This window comes from Panonychus citri, unplaced genomic scaffold, assembly GCF_014898815.1.
Source record: "Panonychus citri isolate SS breed McGregor unplaced genomic scaffold, ASM1489881v1 Contig00081, whole genome shotgun sequence".
Taxonomy (NCBI): domain Eukaryota; kingdom Metazoa; phylum Arthropoda; class Arachnida; order Trombidiformes; family Tetranychidae; genus Panonychus; species Panonychus citri.
Window position 1 is genome coordinate 1 of NW_026515486.1, and position 14,481 is coordinate 14,481.

Genomic DNA, 14,481 nt, shown 5'->3' on the forward strand with positions numbered 1-14,481 from the left:
AGACAACTAAAGTGGGCTGAATTGATGCCTACGCACTTTTGTCAGTAAAAGTTGCGGTACAGGTTATACCTTTTCTCCGTTAATAGAAGAGACAAAACTAACATGAAATCCAGTTTTGTTGCTTTGCTATTCACAATCGTTTGACTTGTAGTCCAGTGACCAAATAAAGTTAAGAATCTGTTGACTAAGGGCGCCTAGAGTAACGATCATCGTCGCATCAAGTGTAACATGATTATTTGACCTGTAAATGGTCCGAGAATCGCTTCAATTTTGTATTACTGTGCCCCAACTACACTGAATAAGTGATAAGAGGAACATCTGAGTTTCTACCATGCAAACGATACTTTCCTTGATATTTATTTTTGCGTCAAGCGCCGTACTTGTTGAGTGCGTGCAACTTGAAGTGTGGAACACTAAGAAGTCAGTCTGGGAATGTAATACCATTTAGTTTCTTTAATTGTTCCCCTTTCTCTGTTTTCTCTTCTAACTTGTGTTTTATATTTCAGTTTGTAATTGTAACAATAAAGCCTCGAAATGCGTTTACGATGCTGATTTGTGGGCTGAAACTGGACACGGAGGTCGATGTGTTGACTGTGCCGACAACACCGATGGACCAAACTGTGAAAGATGCAAGGAAGGTTTTTACGAAAATAATCTGGGACGATGTGTTACCTGTGACTGCGATCCAACAGGTAAGTCAATGAAATAGTATTTATATGGATTCGATTGTTTTATTGGCATTTTCATTCGTTAAGGGTCCGTGACATCGCAGTGCAGTCGAGATGGTCAATGTATCTGTAGACCAGGAGTTTCTGGGGAAAAATGCGATCGTTGTGCTGATAACTATTACGACTTTTCGGCCCAGGGTTGCAAGTGAGTATTTCTAGTGGATCATTTTCCCAAGATATTTAACTAACCTTTTATTTGCCCGTCAGACCCTGCGACTGCTTTGTACAAGGAAGTTTCAACAACACCGCTCGATGTCACCCTGTCTCTGGGGAATGTTTATGTAAACAGAATGTGGAAGGAAGAACTTGTGAAAAGTGTAAGCCTGGTTACTTCGATTTGCAAGGAACCAACGAATTTGGATGTTTATCTTGCTTTTGTTACGGCCACTCATCTGTTTGCGAATCGGCGGAAGATTACACTGCCCATGCAATTGAATCTTATTTCTACAAAGATACCGAGAAATGGACGGCGATTGATAGAATGGGTCGTTCTGTTGCACTCGTACACAATACATCAGATCATAGTATCGGCTCTCAAGCAAGTTATGGATTGGACGCGGTTTATTTGGTTGCTCCTCCATCTTTCCTTGGGGATCAGCGTTTCTCTTACAATCAACACTTGAGATTCAATTTAAGAGTGAACGACGATTCTCCAGCCTCACAATTTGCCGATGTCATTATTGAAGGCGCTGGATTGACCCTTGCTCAACCAATACACGGTCAAGACAATAGTCTTCCAAGTCGAAACCAACGTTCTTACTCGTTTAGACTTCACGAAGACGCTCGATTCGGCTGGAGTCCGAGGCTGTCTGGGAAAGATTTCATAAGTGTTTTGGCCAATTTAACGTCCATCAAGATTCGCATTGTGTACAATAGAGATGGGTCAGGTTATGTTGATGAAATAGCCCTGGAATCTGCCCAACGGGGTGCATATGGTCGAGCAGCAAGTTGGGTCGAGCGATGTGAGTGTCCAGCAGGTTATGATGGACAGTTTTGTGAGTCATGTAAGACGGGATATCGACACGAACCACCGGGCGGGGGAAGTTTCGCGGTTTGTCTACCTTGTCAATGTAATGGCTACGCTGACTTTTGTGATCCATATACAGGTAAAGAGAGTGAACAAGGTGAAGGAAAATCACCGGTTTGATACTGATTCTGGTCTTTGGTGACGGTAACTTTAACAATCAATTTTCTTACTTTCTTTTCTTCCTCCTATTCCTATTCCCCATCCACGCCCACTCCCACTCCCACTCCCACTTCCCATTTGCAATCTCTAACCAAACTTAACTTGATATTGGTGGTGGTTTCTAATTAATTCATGGTGATGGTTAATTTGTAAAGGAAAATGTATGTGTACAAACAACACCGGTGGTGATAATTGTGAGACTTGTGCTCGAGGCTATTACGGTAATCCATTAGACGGGACTGGATGTACTTCTTGTCCCTGTCACCGTAATGCGGGAGCTTGTGTTGTCTTACCTGATGAAAGTATAGCTTGTTTGGAGTGTCCTCAAGGTTACGGAGGTAATGATCAGTGATGAGCTGAATTGAGACAGTTAATTGATTCATGGATAAGTATTTGCATGGATGATTAAAATCATCAGCAACTAAGAAGAGAGTGAAAGATTTGCTAACATGAGAAACTCTTTCTCAAGGATGACTAACTCGACGTTAGGTTGCATGTGCTAATGATAATCTCGGTCGCTATTCACTGGGTTTAAACTAATTGTTTGTTTCTCGATCTTTGTAATCAGGAGCCCTCTGTGAGTCTTGTATCGATGGTTATTTTGGTAACCCGATAGCAAACAGTTCTTGCAGGAAATGCGATTGCAGTGGGAACATTGATGAAAACTCTGTCGGAAGTTGTGACCATGAAACGGGAAAGTGTTTGAAATGCATTTACAACACTGCCGGGGTAAGAGTCGAAGTGAATGAGTTTCGAATGGAATCACTTTATTGATGAATTTGTTTTCTTTTCACTTCCCATTAGGATCGATGTGAGAAATGTCTTCCCGGTTTCTTTGGTGATGCTCTGAGTTACCCTAAGGGAGATTGTAAATCTTGTGGTTGCCATAGAACTGGAACAGTGATGGGCAAGGGAGAAGATGGAAAAGAATTGGCTCTTTGTGACTCTCGCAGTGGACACTGCGAGTGTAAAAACTATGTGATGGGACGAAAGTGTGACCAGTGCATACAAGGCTATTGGGATATCAGTGGTGAGAATGGTTGCCAATCCTGTGGTTGTAATATGTTTGGATCACATAATCTGACCTGCGATCAGTTCACCGGCAAATGCTACTGTCGACCTGGGGTCATTGGAACTAAGTGTGACCAATGTGCACCTTATCATTATGGTTTCTCTGAGAAGGGATGTGCAAAGTGTGACTGTGATCGAATTGGATCAAAATCTCTGCAGTGTCGCGATAATGGTCAATGTGAGTGTTTGGCAAACGTGGAAGGCCGTCGATGTGAGCGGTGTCGTGAAAACAAGTTCAACCGAACTGCTGGTTGTATAGACTGTCCAGCTTGCTACGGACTAATCCAGGACTCTGTGAATGGGCACCGAGGTAAACTGAACCAGTTGCGATTATTACTGGAGGAGATACAAAACAGCCCTGTGGAAGTGGAAGATCAAAGTTCGAAACACAATTGGAAGAATTGATCGCTCGCACTGAGGCACTGGTATCGGATGCTCGTCGAATGGGCTCAGATGGTCGAAACCTTGTCAATTCTTTGACCACTTTAAAGAACCGTTTAGCCCGAGTCAAAGAATTGACCTCGTTGGTTGACGGTCGGATGGAAGGGTTGAACAACTTGGTCAATTTTGGAAAGCAAAACATGAGTTTAGCAGAAGATATAATTGAAAAAGCCAATTTAATATTATCTGAAGCTAAAAAGACATTCGATCATGAAGGAAGAACTGCCTTGGAACATGCTCGCGAAAGGTTCAAAAGGTACGGACAGCAGTCTGAACGAATGTCCAGAATATCATTGGAATCGGTTGCTCTAGCAGATAAGATTGAAAAAGAAGCTGAAAAGGTGGAAAAGTTGGCGAAAGAAGCTTTGAACAACTCAGAAGAAGCGTCTCGATTGGTGAAAGAAGCCATGGTGATGCATTCGAGTAATCGTGAAGAGATTCGGGCCATTCAGAAACAATTGATCGATATCAACGATTTATTGGAACGAACAAGGAAAATGGCAGAAGAAGCAAAGAAAGAAGCTGATCGAGCTGCCAAAGATGCGCTACAATTGTTGACCGAAGCGGGCTCATTGAGTATTCCAAATGTGAACGCCTCGGGCATGAAACAAGATGCCAGAGAGTTGGTCGATCAGGCGGCTCGTATCATGAGAGAAGCGGATGCGATGATGTCACGATACGAGAATGTACTGAATGGAACACAGATCCAAATGGAGGATGTTCGATCTCTTCTGAAAGAGGCAACCAGGCAACAGAACAAAGCTTCCGAGTTGTTGAGCGAAGTGGACAAAGCTCATAAAACTGCAGAGAAAGCAGCTCAGGCAGCCAATTCCACTTTGACGGAAGCCACTGGAACTTTGATGACACTTCGAGGGTTCGATAAGTCAGTGAAAGAAAGTCAAGGACGAGCAGATGAAGCACTGAAGCGAGTACCACAGGTGGAAAAGCTTTTGAACGAAGGCAAAGCCAAGACACAGGAGGCTTTTGATGCTCTCACTGGGGCTTACAATGACGCGATAAACGCTCAGAGTATTGCAACCGAGGCTCGTTACATCGCTGGTAATGCTTCCGCTGATGCAAATGCGATTCGTGGGGAAGCAGGTAAAACAAAGGAGAGAGCGGGAAGAATGAAAGACGAGGTGGAATCATTGAACAGGGCTCTAGCCGATACCGAAGGTCGACTCAACTCATATGGTGAACAGACTGTCAACGACGAGAAATTGGCTTTAGAAGCTTTAGAAAGAGCTAACCAAGCCAAGACTAGTGCCATCGAGGCGAAAAGCAAAGTGTCTGGTGCACTGCAAACTGTTGATTCAATAATAAAAACTCTGGAGGTTTGGACTCTGTCGACGGTGGAAACATGAAAGAATTGGAGGTGAAACTGCGGGAAGCCGAGAAGGAATTGCTGACTGCTGATTTGAACAATCGAACAGAAGAGTTGAGAAAGTCGCGAGATGACCTGTCAGGCATGTTGACCAATTATCGCGAAGAACTTGAACAACTGAGAGCGGACGTCGCCAATATCAAAGACATTGCTTATGCTATTCCAACTGAGTGTCTGAGACGATCCAAACTCGAGCCATAATACTTGGAGTACCTGAATGTACATATGACCGGTGGACACAAATACTATTATACAAACAATACCAATAGAAACTAATATGCATCAATATAATAACAATTAGTCGCTGCAATTACCAATTAACTTACATTTTGTGGTCATTTTCGAGGGTTAATTTTGTTCACCCAATCAACTGTCATTATTATCAATCCAATTGTAATATTACTTTCTCTTTTTTCTTTACTAATCAATTTGGATCGATGAACGATCATTGAGAACGAAAATCAAGCCTTCAATTGTCTCATTTTTCCTTTGATCGAAATTCTAATCAAATCAAGCGAGTTCATTTTCTTCTGCCAATCAAACCTTTTCGATAGTTAATCTGTTGATACCAATTGAAATAAATGAATTTAAATTACACAATCAACCGATACTCGAATTTCATTCTTTAAATGTTCCCATTAAGATAAATAGTTGATCACATTACAAAATGGATTCACATGCTCATTGTATTCAAATCTTTTTATAATTAAACTCTTGACATTATAATTTTTTGTTTATTTTCAAATCAATTCAGTTTTCAGGAGTTAATCAAATTTCTCAAACCGATTCCACTATTTCTTTGAGCTAAATCTCTTTCGACAGCATCTTTCACGAAATTGGTTAAATATTTACTCCTTTCAATTGCTAATTGGCAACACTTAATGACAATATCTTTGTTGATCGACGATTTGCCTGAAATGTGAATTGTTGTTATTTCTCTGTAATTATTTGCTCCAACAATCAAATGTCCATCGGAAACTTGTTCTTCCGCTTGTGTTGGATCACAAACAAATTTAAAGTACTCGAAAAACGTGAAGCTTGTGCAAAAAGGATAATGGAGAATGTTGATTGGAATCGGATGACGGTCAGTAAACGAATGAACTTTGATTTTATCATCAATGACTGAAACATCGGGTCTTTTGAAGTGCGACAAAGAGGCCAGAATAGCAATGGAACAGCATTCAGGGAGATTTCCTTCATCGTTCATGACAATTAAATCTGCTTCTAACAAATAGACTTTTTCCCCAGAGATCAGACACAAGGATTCCAGATCTAGACATCTAGATTCTTTTATATTCTTTTCAACTATTTTCATGATTTCCACAGATTTCTCATGAGAATGAGCCATCGTAGCAGCTAAATCAACCTTAATGTTCAAAAATCCTTCACAACTTTTAGTTGCCTTTGGCTCTGCAATTTGATAGCCAATGTTACACATAACACGTGTATCGCCAAGGTTGACAACAGATGATCCATAGTCTAATCCGAATTCAATAGATAATTTACGAAAATCTTTTGAGCTTCGCCCATCGATTCGCTAACAATCAAATCAAGAGAAAATTGGAACATTAGTTTAAGGAAAATATTGAATTTTACTAAATGAGTCTTACTTTGTCTTCTTTAACGCCTAAGAAAATGAACTGTTTGTTACACGTGGGAATGTTTTTCAACTTCAATTTTTGCATGAAACTCATGATGGTTGAGAAACAGAAATGTTGATAATACTAATCAAACAACTAAGGAAACAATTGAGACTTAATTTGAGACTTGAGATCATCTGGTTCATCCAATTTATTGTTTTCTTTCCACTAGATGGCGACACTTCCACTGAAGAATCTCGGATATCCGACTTAAAGTTTGTTCATTTCTCTCCTCATGGTTCCTCAATTCAGCCAATGCTCGTCAATGGTAATTCATGAATTCCTAGTTAATTGGGTAAGTAAATTTCTATTTTACTTTAATGAAACAATAGACAATCGTGATGTGACTTTATTGAGTATTTGCTACTCATGACTCTAAGTGATTGAAACTCTAACTTATCTGACTAATGTTCCATTTATTCAGATTTTATGTTGACTTTACTTGGTCTAATCTTTTTCATTTATTCCAATTCTCCAAATGTGTAGATATGATCACGAGGTGATGAGAACTCTTTCAGTTCATTTGAACGATTCTACCTTAAGGTAAGTGATTTATTTTCAATACTTTTGTTTGTTTGACTCAAATGATGCGACTTGAAAGAGTATTTGCTACTCATGAATTCTTATTGATTGAGACCCTCTTTTCTGATTCTTTTTCTTCTTTCCAATCTAATGGTTTTATTGAATTCAAATTTACACTCATCTCTTTCGATTTTACCCAACAGGATGGACCATTAAAAAACCTCTACCGCTTAAAGGGTTGGCTCCTTGATTTATTATGTTTCTTCAAGTTATCAAGGTGTAAGAATGGAAAAGTAAGTGATAATGTTCTTCACGTCACTATTATTGAATAAGATGATGAAAAAAAGTGGGAATCTCTATGATGTAATGATTACATTTCATTCTATTCTGAACTATTATCCCACTGTGCCATATTAAAATCTTGAAACTTGTTCTCATTACATTCTCCATCTTTTTGTCAGATTTTCCAGTTGCAATCTCGTCTACCTAATCGATCCTCATAGAGACTGGCAATGAAAGAAACATCGACAGTTTCAAACTATTGTTGATTTGATGATCAGCTCGTTGGGATGATTGCGCTGTATTTTGGCAAAATAATTTACTTTAATCTCAGTCTTCAGCTTGGAAATGAGCGAATGTGTACAATTGAGTAATTTGGCATTCAGATCTACAAGTGATTCATTTGTTTTTTTTGACTTGAAGTAAAGTTAAATCTAATTTCAATTGCAGCAATGACATGAATAAAGTACTATTTAAATGGTACCATTCAATTACTTTTAAGCATCTTTTGTCAAAGTTATTAAAAGAGATATAAAAGTAAATATTGATAATAAAATATAGAACTTTAGAGCTTCTTCTGGAGTTTAAATCTCTGGAGTCTATTTCCTGAGCTCATCCGAAAATAATGGAAATTATCAATCATGATAATAATTGATTAAGTCTCTTAGTTGAATAGGTGAATCATCGATGGGCACACGAAGTAAAATATCCCATTAAACTTTTCCTATTGCTGATACTGACTTTAAGTCATTTTCTTTATCACAATTAAATATCACTGGACACCGAGACCAATCTTGTTTCTGTTTGCACTGCCAATAATCACCGTTATAAACATGGACTGGATTATTCGTAATCGGGTCGATTTGAAGCTTGAACCAAGATGGTGCATAAGAAACTTCAGCTTCTGGATTAGTAGCAGCTTCTTCCTCTCTCTTTCTCCGGGTCGATCTTTGTTTTTCTTCCAGTAATCCTTTCACTTGATTAGCCTCATCCCATTTACCTTCTTCCATTAATCGTTGATCTGGTCTGAGTCGACTATCGGTTGGAGCTACTCCTTCTTCTGGTTCATTCAATTGAACAGCTAAAGCAGTTAAATTATACATTTTTTCGCATTCAGACCTGAAAAGTAAACATCATTTCGACATTAATAGTTATCCGGATACAATGGTTGATTCATTACGAACATATTGCGAGTTTTCTGCCAGACACGAACGAATGGAGATGTATCGTAGATTGATTTTCCTTTGGCTGATGTTCGTTTATCGAAAACTAGTGCGGACTCAATATATTCGTCCCAAATTCCTTGAATAATCCATTTTGTTACTCCTTTCGAATCTACAATCTTACCAGTCACCTGTAGACGAGTTGAAATTGATTACAAAGAATCTGAAAAAGATGAAGAGTTTCTTGATCTCGATCGTTACCTTTCTAGGAATATCTCGTGAAAAGTAACTATAAGGTATGAATTTCAAGAGGCATCTATCACCAGTTGTGTGATTAGTAATCACCATATCTCCATGATTATCCACCCAAAGTTTACCAACGATAATGTTGTGAATGGTTGTAGTGACTTTGTGCCAAGTATAATGATAACCATGCTCTGGAAACTCGAGGTGACTTATGTCCACTGGATTCACTTGTAAATATTTTCCTCGAAATTTACTTGATAAACCAAATTCACTCCAACATTTCCAACCTTTACCTTCACAATGAAGTGCTAACATAGGGGGGTGGTGGCTCACCTGTTGATGATAACAAAACACAATTAGTATTCACAATCATCCATTCATTTGCTTATTCGATTCTTACCTGCTCGGTTATACTCTTCCATCCCAAATCAGATGTTCTATCACATTCATAAGTTTCTCCTAGAAGAGGATTAAATGGTTTGTTCAGTCTGATACCTGTACATGCATAACTGGAGACACAAAATGCAGCGACATAAACTAATTGATCACAACTATCGCTGATTGTTGCTGCTTTATGGAGTAAATGAGCATAGTCAAAGTCTTCGGTTAATCGTTGTAACATTGACAGAGGCTCATTAAAGTTAACAGGCATAGGAATTTTCGTCAACTCTTTACCAATACATTTCTTTAAAAATGACCACAGATTTAAACTTTGGCTTGGCCGCTCTGGTATCTTTTTCCTCCGTTGCGAATCCAAAAGAGGTGGTGCTAAATCTTTTTCGTTGAAATTTAATTTCTCTTTCTCATCTCTTGAGGCTAGCAAAGTGCTTGTTGAATTAGCTGAATCACTATTATATATAGAATTATCTCCATTGATTGACATATCAATGTTTTTTCTTTCGTTATCATCGGATGTTTTCAATTGATCAGCTATCATATCGATCTTATATGTGATCGATTGTAAACTTTCAGCTCTTTCATCTTGACTTGATGAATGAGAGACTCCGAGAGAGCCTTTAACATTCATTTGATGATTTTCGCTTTTAAGTTTGTCACATTTTCCATCCTCTGTTGTTTTAATGACCTCAAAATCCGAGTGAAGAATCAATTTCTTGTGAGAATAATGAAACAAAGTGAAACATAATCAAACTCTTGAGAAAATGAAAAAAAAATAGTAGGGAAATTATCTTACCTTTTTTGTATTCATAGTTGTGTAAATAAAGCTAAGAAATGAAGACACAATTGTGAGTTGAAAAACACAAAGCTACATAAAAGAAACTAGAACAATTTAGTTGAGTGAAATAATTGTTATTGATTTGATTAGATTGTTATTGATTAAATTCAGAAAAAATTTCCATAGAAACGTCGATGTACCGACGCCATCTGGTGGTTCGTTTTGTTAACGATTCTTTTCATGTTGAAATTTTGTTTCTTTTAATTTGATTGTAATTCTCAGTTAAATTGATTGAATTCCGAAAGCCTTTCTCATACAAGTTGATCTATTAAGTGTACTAGAATGTCTGACAACAAACCAACAAAGAACGAGTTATTAACTATTTTCAATAAATTGAAGAATATCCCTGCAAACAAGGTCTGTACAATTGTTTACTCTTTTCTTGTGTGATGATGTATCACTTATTTGGTTTCATTTACTTTTTATAGCAATGTTTTGATTGTGGAGCTAAAAATCCGTCCTGGGCTAGTGTCAGTTTTGGCATTTTTATTTGTATTGATTGTTCGGCTAGACACCGGTCACTTGGAGTCCATGTGTCATTTGTACGATCAACGCAGCTCGATACAAATTGGACTTGGCTTCAAGTTGGTTCAATGCAAGCTGGTGGTAATGATAACGCTTTGGCCTTTTTCCAACAACACGGTTGTACCGCTAAAGATGCTCAGCAAAAGTACCACAGTAGAGCTGCTCAGTTGTATAAAGATAAATTAGCTGCTCAGGCCATGAAACTATATGGAACCGAATCGTTCAAAAGTCTTCCTTCAGGAACAGTCTTTAGTTCAGACACACAAGAGACTAGTGCTAAGCTTGATTTTTGGTCTGAACAGGAACAAGAAAATCGTTCATCAGTGGCCGTTGATAAATTCGAGAAAATAACTGATTGTACCATGGTAACAGCGCCTACTGAATCAATAAATTCTAGCAAGCTTAGTGTTAATTTTACTGAAAGAAAAGAAGGTAAATCAGATTATAAGCCTGTCATTGGTACACGTAAACAAACAACTAAAAGAGGAGGAGGAGTAAGTTTATTTATTCAGATTCTTTCCTGCTCTTGAAAAACACAATTCGACACACAATTAATACGACCTTTAACTACGTTTAATAATATTTTAAGTTAGGATCAAAGAAAGGATTGGGGCTCAACGGATCAACACCGATTTTAGTGAGATTGAAAAAGAAGCTGTTAAGGCTGAAGAATTGAAAGCGTCCATGACCAGAAACGAAACAAAATCTTTATCGAAAGAAGAGGTAATCAAAACCATAGAAGAAATTGACACAACATACAAGGATCTAAGTGAACGAGCTCGAATAACCGAAGAAAAGCTGCGAACTGTTGACCCAATTAAAGCTCAACAATTTGAGAGGCTTGGAATGGGATTTACTGCTGCTAAAACTGGCGTTTCTCATTCGGCAAGTTCTGATATGATGACCCTCGAACAAACCAATCCAACAAAATCAGAAACAACAATAAGCTCTCGAAATTATTTCATGGATAAAGCACTTGAAACAGGTAAACATTAATTTTTTCTCACATTAATTGAAGCAACGTTATAATTGCTCATTTCTCATATGATCTCTCTCTCTCTCTCTCTCTCTCTCTCTCTCTCTCTCTCTCTCTCTCTCTCTCTCTCTCTCTCTCAAGGTTTCGAGGATTTAATTATTGGAAGCCATCGAGATGTGGGCTCTCGCATCGAGCTTGAATCTTTAGGAGATAATTTTATCGTACCAATTAAACAAAAATCAAGTAAATTTTTCGAAGACTTTGATACTGCTTCTGGGTTCAAAAAGGATAATGATGTTCCTGAAATTCTTGATGAAATTCCATCCATCGATGAAGAAAAGTACTTGTTGTTTATTTTGAATTTCAATCAATATAATTTAAATTGTCTCTCATTACTTGTATTTAGAAAGCCGATCAGAAGTTCGTCTCATGGTTATTACAAATCGTCAACATCGACTACTTCCGATGTCCAAGCCCAGAAGAAATTCGGACAAGCGAAAGCAATATCATCTGACCAGTATTTCAATGATGGTCGTTCTAGTGAAGTAATAGATCATTGATAGCAGAAAAATTCGAATCATTTGATGAGTTTTAAATTTCTAACTTTTGTTTTTATTTCTACAATTTCATAGTTCGAACAACGTACAACTCTATCGAAATTTGAAGGGTCCAATGCCATCAGCAGTGACGATTACTTTGGTCGAGCGAGCAATCGAACATCTTCAAGCTATGCAAGTGGACTTTCCAATGTGACTGCTAATTTATATGATGTTAAGGAAGGAGTTCGAGATGGAGTCAGTCGTGTCGCAGGTCGCCTTTCCTCACTCGCAACTGACGTTATGTCCTCTTTCCAAAAACAATAAACTTTGGTTGAAATAATTATCCAATTTTAATTTCAATTAAATTTTAAAACTTTCGTTGTCTTTGTTCTCATTTTTCTTCTAATTACTGTGGGTCTCTTTTATTAATGGTGATTCCAATCGTGATTCAGTGCTGGTACTTCGGTTTTGTTCATCGAAACGTTCACTTGCTATTTTCATAGTCTATTCTCAATCATCTAATAATATTTAGTCACTTCAGGCAATAGATAAACTGAGGAAATTTTTCTGAACGATTTGAAAATCAAGTGAGAAAAATTACTCAACTAAAGTTCGGACTCAATATTTTACAGCACAACTTTAAATTCCTTAGAATCAGTAATTTAACGTTTGAATTAAATTTGATAATGGAAATCAATCAGATTATCCGCGAGTTAATCCACTCAAATAGATGGCGATACTAATTATGTTAATTAAACTTTTTCATCTTTTGTTCGATTAACTTCAATATCGTCTGAAGTCAGTGTTCAATTTTGCAATTGAATAGAAATTGACCATTTCAAATTATCTCTACAAAGTGCTCTCCTTTTCACTCAACCCCAGTTCCAAACTACCATGAAAGCTCAGGTTTGTGCACCGTTAGGTGAATTGAGACCTGGACCCGGTGTGACCATATTTCATGGTTCAACTTGTGACAATCAATCGTCTGAATTTAGTGAACATGTAAGGATGCCTTTTGAATTGCCACATCGATGGAATACCGTTCAATTGGTGGACAAGGAGCTGGAAAAGACGAAAATAAAATCATTTTCAGAATTGGCTTCGATATTGTGTCGAATCAATCCGAACTGCATAAAAGACGATTTTGATATGCTGGAAAGAGTGATACTAAGTCTGGACGCGGAAAAAAAATATAAAAATTCTAAAAAATCGGTAGAATTTTACCGTCATACTTTTCCGTTCATCGTGAAATCGGCTGTGGCATTGAAGAGGGTTATTCGTCAAAGGATTCCAATCTTGAAACAGAAAATGAATCATTGTCTCTTCTTCGATCAAGAGCAAATATTGTCTCTCCTTGCGAATGCTTTTCTTGGCACTTTCCCCTATCCAAGAAATTCTGAATTGACTCATTTCACTCTTCAGCAGTAAGTTGGATTAAATTGAGTTCGTTTTCATCGCTAATCAATCGACATTTTCTTTTAGTCTATTTTCTAGACCGTGTTGTATATTCAGAAAGAAAGAGCATAAGCTAAGGTCTATACTCAATTACTTTTTTCGAGCCTCCAATAGGTCATCCAAGTCATCGCTCAAAGGAGTAGTTTCTTTTCAACGACGATACTTAGCCCCAGAGAAAATTCCTGTTTGGTCGAATTGCTCGTCGACCCTGTCAAAACTGATCATCGACAATCACGGAAGTTTACAAAGGAACGGAAAAGGAAAACTTCGAGTCGATTTTGCCAACAAATTTTTGGGATATAAAACTTTGAAGAATGGGTGCGGTCAAGAAGAAGTTCTTTTCTGTACTCACCCTGAACTTATTGTGTCGGTGCTTTTCACTGAGTCCATGCTGGACAATGAAGCGGTCACAATAACTGGTGCCGAACGATTCAATCGCAGCTTTGGCGAAGGCGACTCTTTCCTTTATCGTGGAAGCCATAGTGATGTCACGAAATTCGACTCTTGGGGTCGTCGTCTTAACGAGATAGTAGCAATAGATCCAATCAAATTCGATCCTGGCGCAGGATTGAGTCAATATTCTACTAATTTAATCGAAAGAGAATTGACCAAAGCATATTGTGGATTCATGTTGAATGAATATTCGAATGCAAATGGTCCCATCGCTACTGGAAACTGGGGTTCTAATACTTTCTGTTCTGATCATCAACTGAAGTCATTAATTCAATGGATCGCAGCCTCGGCATGTAATCGCGAACTGTTTTACTTCACGGAAGCGAACCATCGCCTGCTCTCTTTCCATCTAATAGCTGCTTCTCTCGAAAAGTTTACAGTTGCAAAACTTTATCGATATTTGACCCACTTTCAATACTCTCTCGAAATTGATAAAAATACTAATAGTCGATATAACCCAACCTTTACTTTATTTCATTGGCTGCGTGAGCGACTAAACAGAAATACCAATCATGTTGTACATAACATTGAATGATCAGCTCGAAATAATTTGTAACCTTGTCATCTAATTTAGTTTATTGTAGCATCACTTTGATAATGGACATTAAAAAGTTCCAAATAATTTGAACAATTACTACT

The 14,481-nt window shown here is 37.9% G+C and overlaps 4 protein-coding genes, 1 long non-coding RNA gene and 1 pseudogene across 5 annotated transcripts; 4 read left to right on the forward strand and 2 right to left on the reverse strand.

Moving 5' to 3' along the window:
* Positions 1-135: 135 nt before the first annotated feature.
* LOC128387304 (laminin subunit gamma-1-like) lies at positions 136-5,414 on the forward strand (annotated as a pseudogene).
* Positions 5,415-5,524: 110 nt separating this feature from the next.
* LOC128387313 (exosome complex component RRP45-like) lies at positions 5,525-6,601 on the reverse strand. The gene is made up of 2 exons (XM_053346486.1): positions 6,421-6,601; positions 5,525-6,347 (listed from the first exon to the last, which is right to left on the reverse strand). Exons 1-2 carry the CDS (start codon positions 6,502-6,504, stop codon positions 5,568-5,570), a joined length of 864 nt encoding a protein of 287 aa, XP_053202461.1. The 5' UTR covers positions 6,505-6,601; the 3' UTR covers positions 5,525-5,567.
* A 37-nt stretch (positions 6,602-6,638) lies between these two features.
* Positions 6,639-7,752, forward strand: LOC128387317 (uncharacterized). Its single transcript, XR_008325001.1, has 4 exons — positions 6,639-6,745; positions 6,937-6,993; positions 7,176-7,265; positions 7,434-7,752. It is a non-coding gene; the product is annotated as an uncharacterized LOC128387317 (long non-coding RNA).
* Positions 7,733-9,991, reverse strand: LOC128387308 (oxysterol-binding protein 1-like). The gene is made up of 5 exons (XM_053346480.1): positions 9,853-9,991; positions 9,061-9,771; positions 8,676-8,993; positions 8,436-8,605; positions 7,733-8,370 (listed from the first exon to the last, which is right to left on the reverse strand). The coding sequence occupies exons 1-5, from the start codon at positions 9,865-9,867 to the stop codon at positions 7,965-7,967; spliced, it is 1,620 nt and encodes a 539-aa protein (XP_053202455.1). The 5' UTR covers positions 9,868-9,991; the 3' UTR covers positions 7,733-7,964.
* Positions 9,992-10,035: 44 nt separating this feature from the next.
* On the forward strand, positions 10,036-12,311 carry LOC128387307 (ADP-ribosylation factor GTPase-activating protein 2-like). The gene is given in 7 exon segments (XM_053346479.1): positions 10,036-10,251; positions 10,323-10,913; positions 11,009-11,024; positions 11,027-11,404; positions 11,537-11,735; positions 11,802-11,940; positions 12,028-12,311. Coding segments are annotated over 7 exon segments (1,629 nt in total). The 5' UTR covers positions 10,036-10,176; the 3' UTR covers positions 12,259-12,311.
* Positions 12,312-12,466: 155 nt separating this feature from the next.
* Positions 12,467-14,470, forward strand: LOC128387309 (poly(ADP-ribose) glycohydrolase-like). Its single transcript, XM_053346482.1, has 2 exons — positions 12,467-13,358; positions 13,417-14,470. The coding sequence occupies exons 1-2, from the start codon at positions 12,829-12,831 to the stop codon at positions 14,375-14,377; spliced, it is 1,491 nt and encodes a 496-aa protein (XP_053202457.1). The 5' UTR covers positions 12,467-12,828; the 3' UTR covers positions 14,378-14,470.
* Positions 14,471-14,481: the final 11 nt, after the last annotated feature.

Excerpts from the sequence above, each read along its gene's own strand:
- LOC128387313 (XM_053346486.1), bottom strand. The coding sequence starts at position 6,504 with ATGAGTTTCATGCAAAAATTGAAGTTGAAAAACATTCCCACGTGTAAC. Across the intron at positions 6,348-6,420 it reads TAGGCGTTAAAGAAGACAAA|CGAATCGATGGGCGAAGCTC; the intron begins GTAAGACTCATT and ends TTTGATTGTTAG.
- LOC128387308 (XM_053346480.1), bottom strand. Across the intron at positions 8,994-9,060 it reads GGAAGAGTATAACCGAGCAG|GTGAGCCACCACCCCCCTAT; the intron begins GTAAGAATCGAA and ends TATCATCAACAG. Across the intron at positions 8,606-8,675 it reads CACGAGATATTCCTAGAAAG|GTGACTGGTAAGATTGTAGA; the intron begins GTAACGATCGAG and ends ACTCGTCTACAG.
- LOC128387309 (XM_053346482.1), top strand. The coding sequence starts at position 12,829 with ATGAAAGCTCAGGTTTGTGCACCGTTAGGTGAATTGAGACCTGGACCC. Across the intron at positions 13,359-13,416 it reads ACTCATTTCACTCTTCAGCA|TCTATTTTCTAGACCGTGTT; the intron begins GTAAGTTGGATT and ends ATTTTCTTTTAG.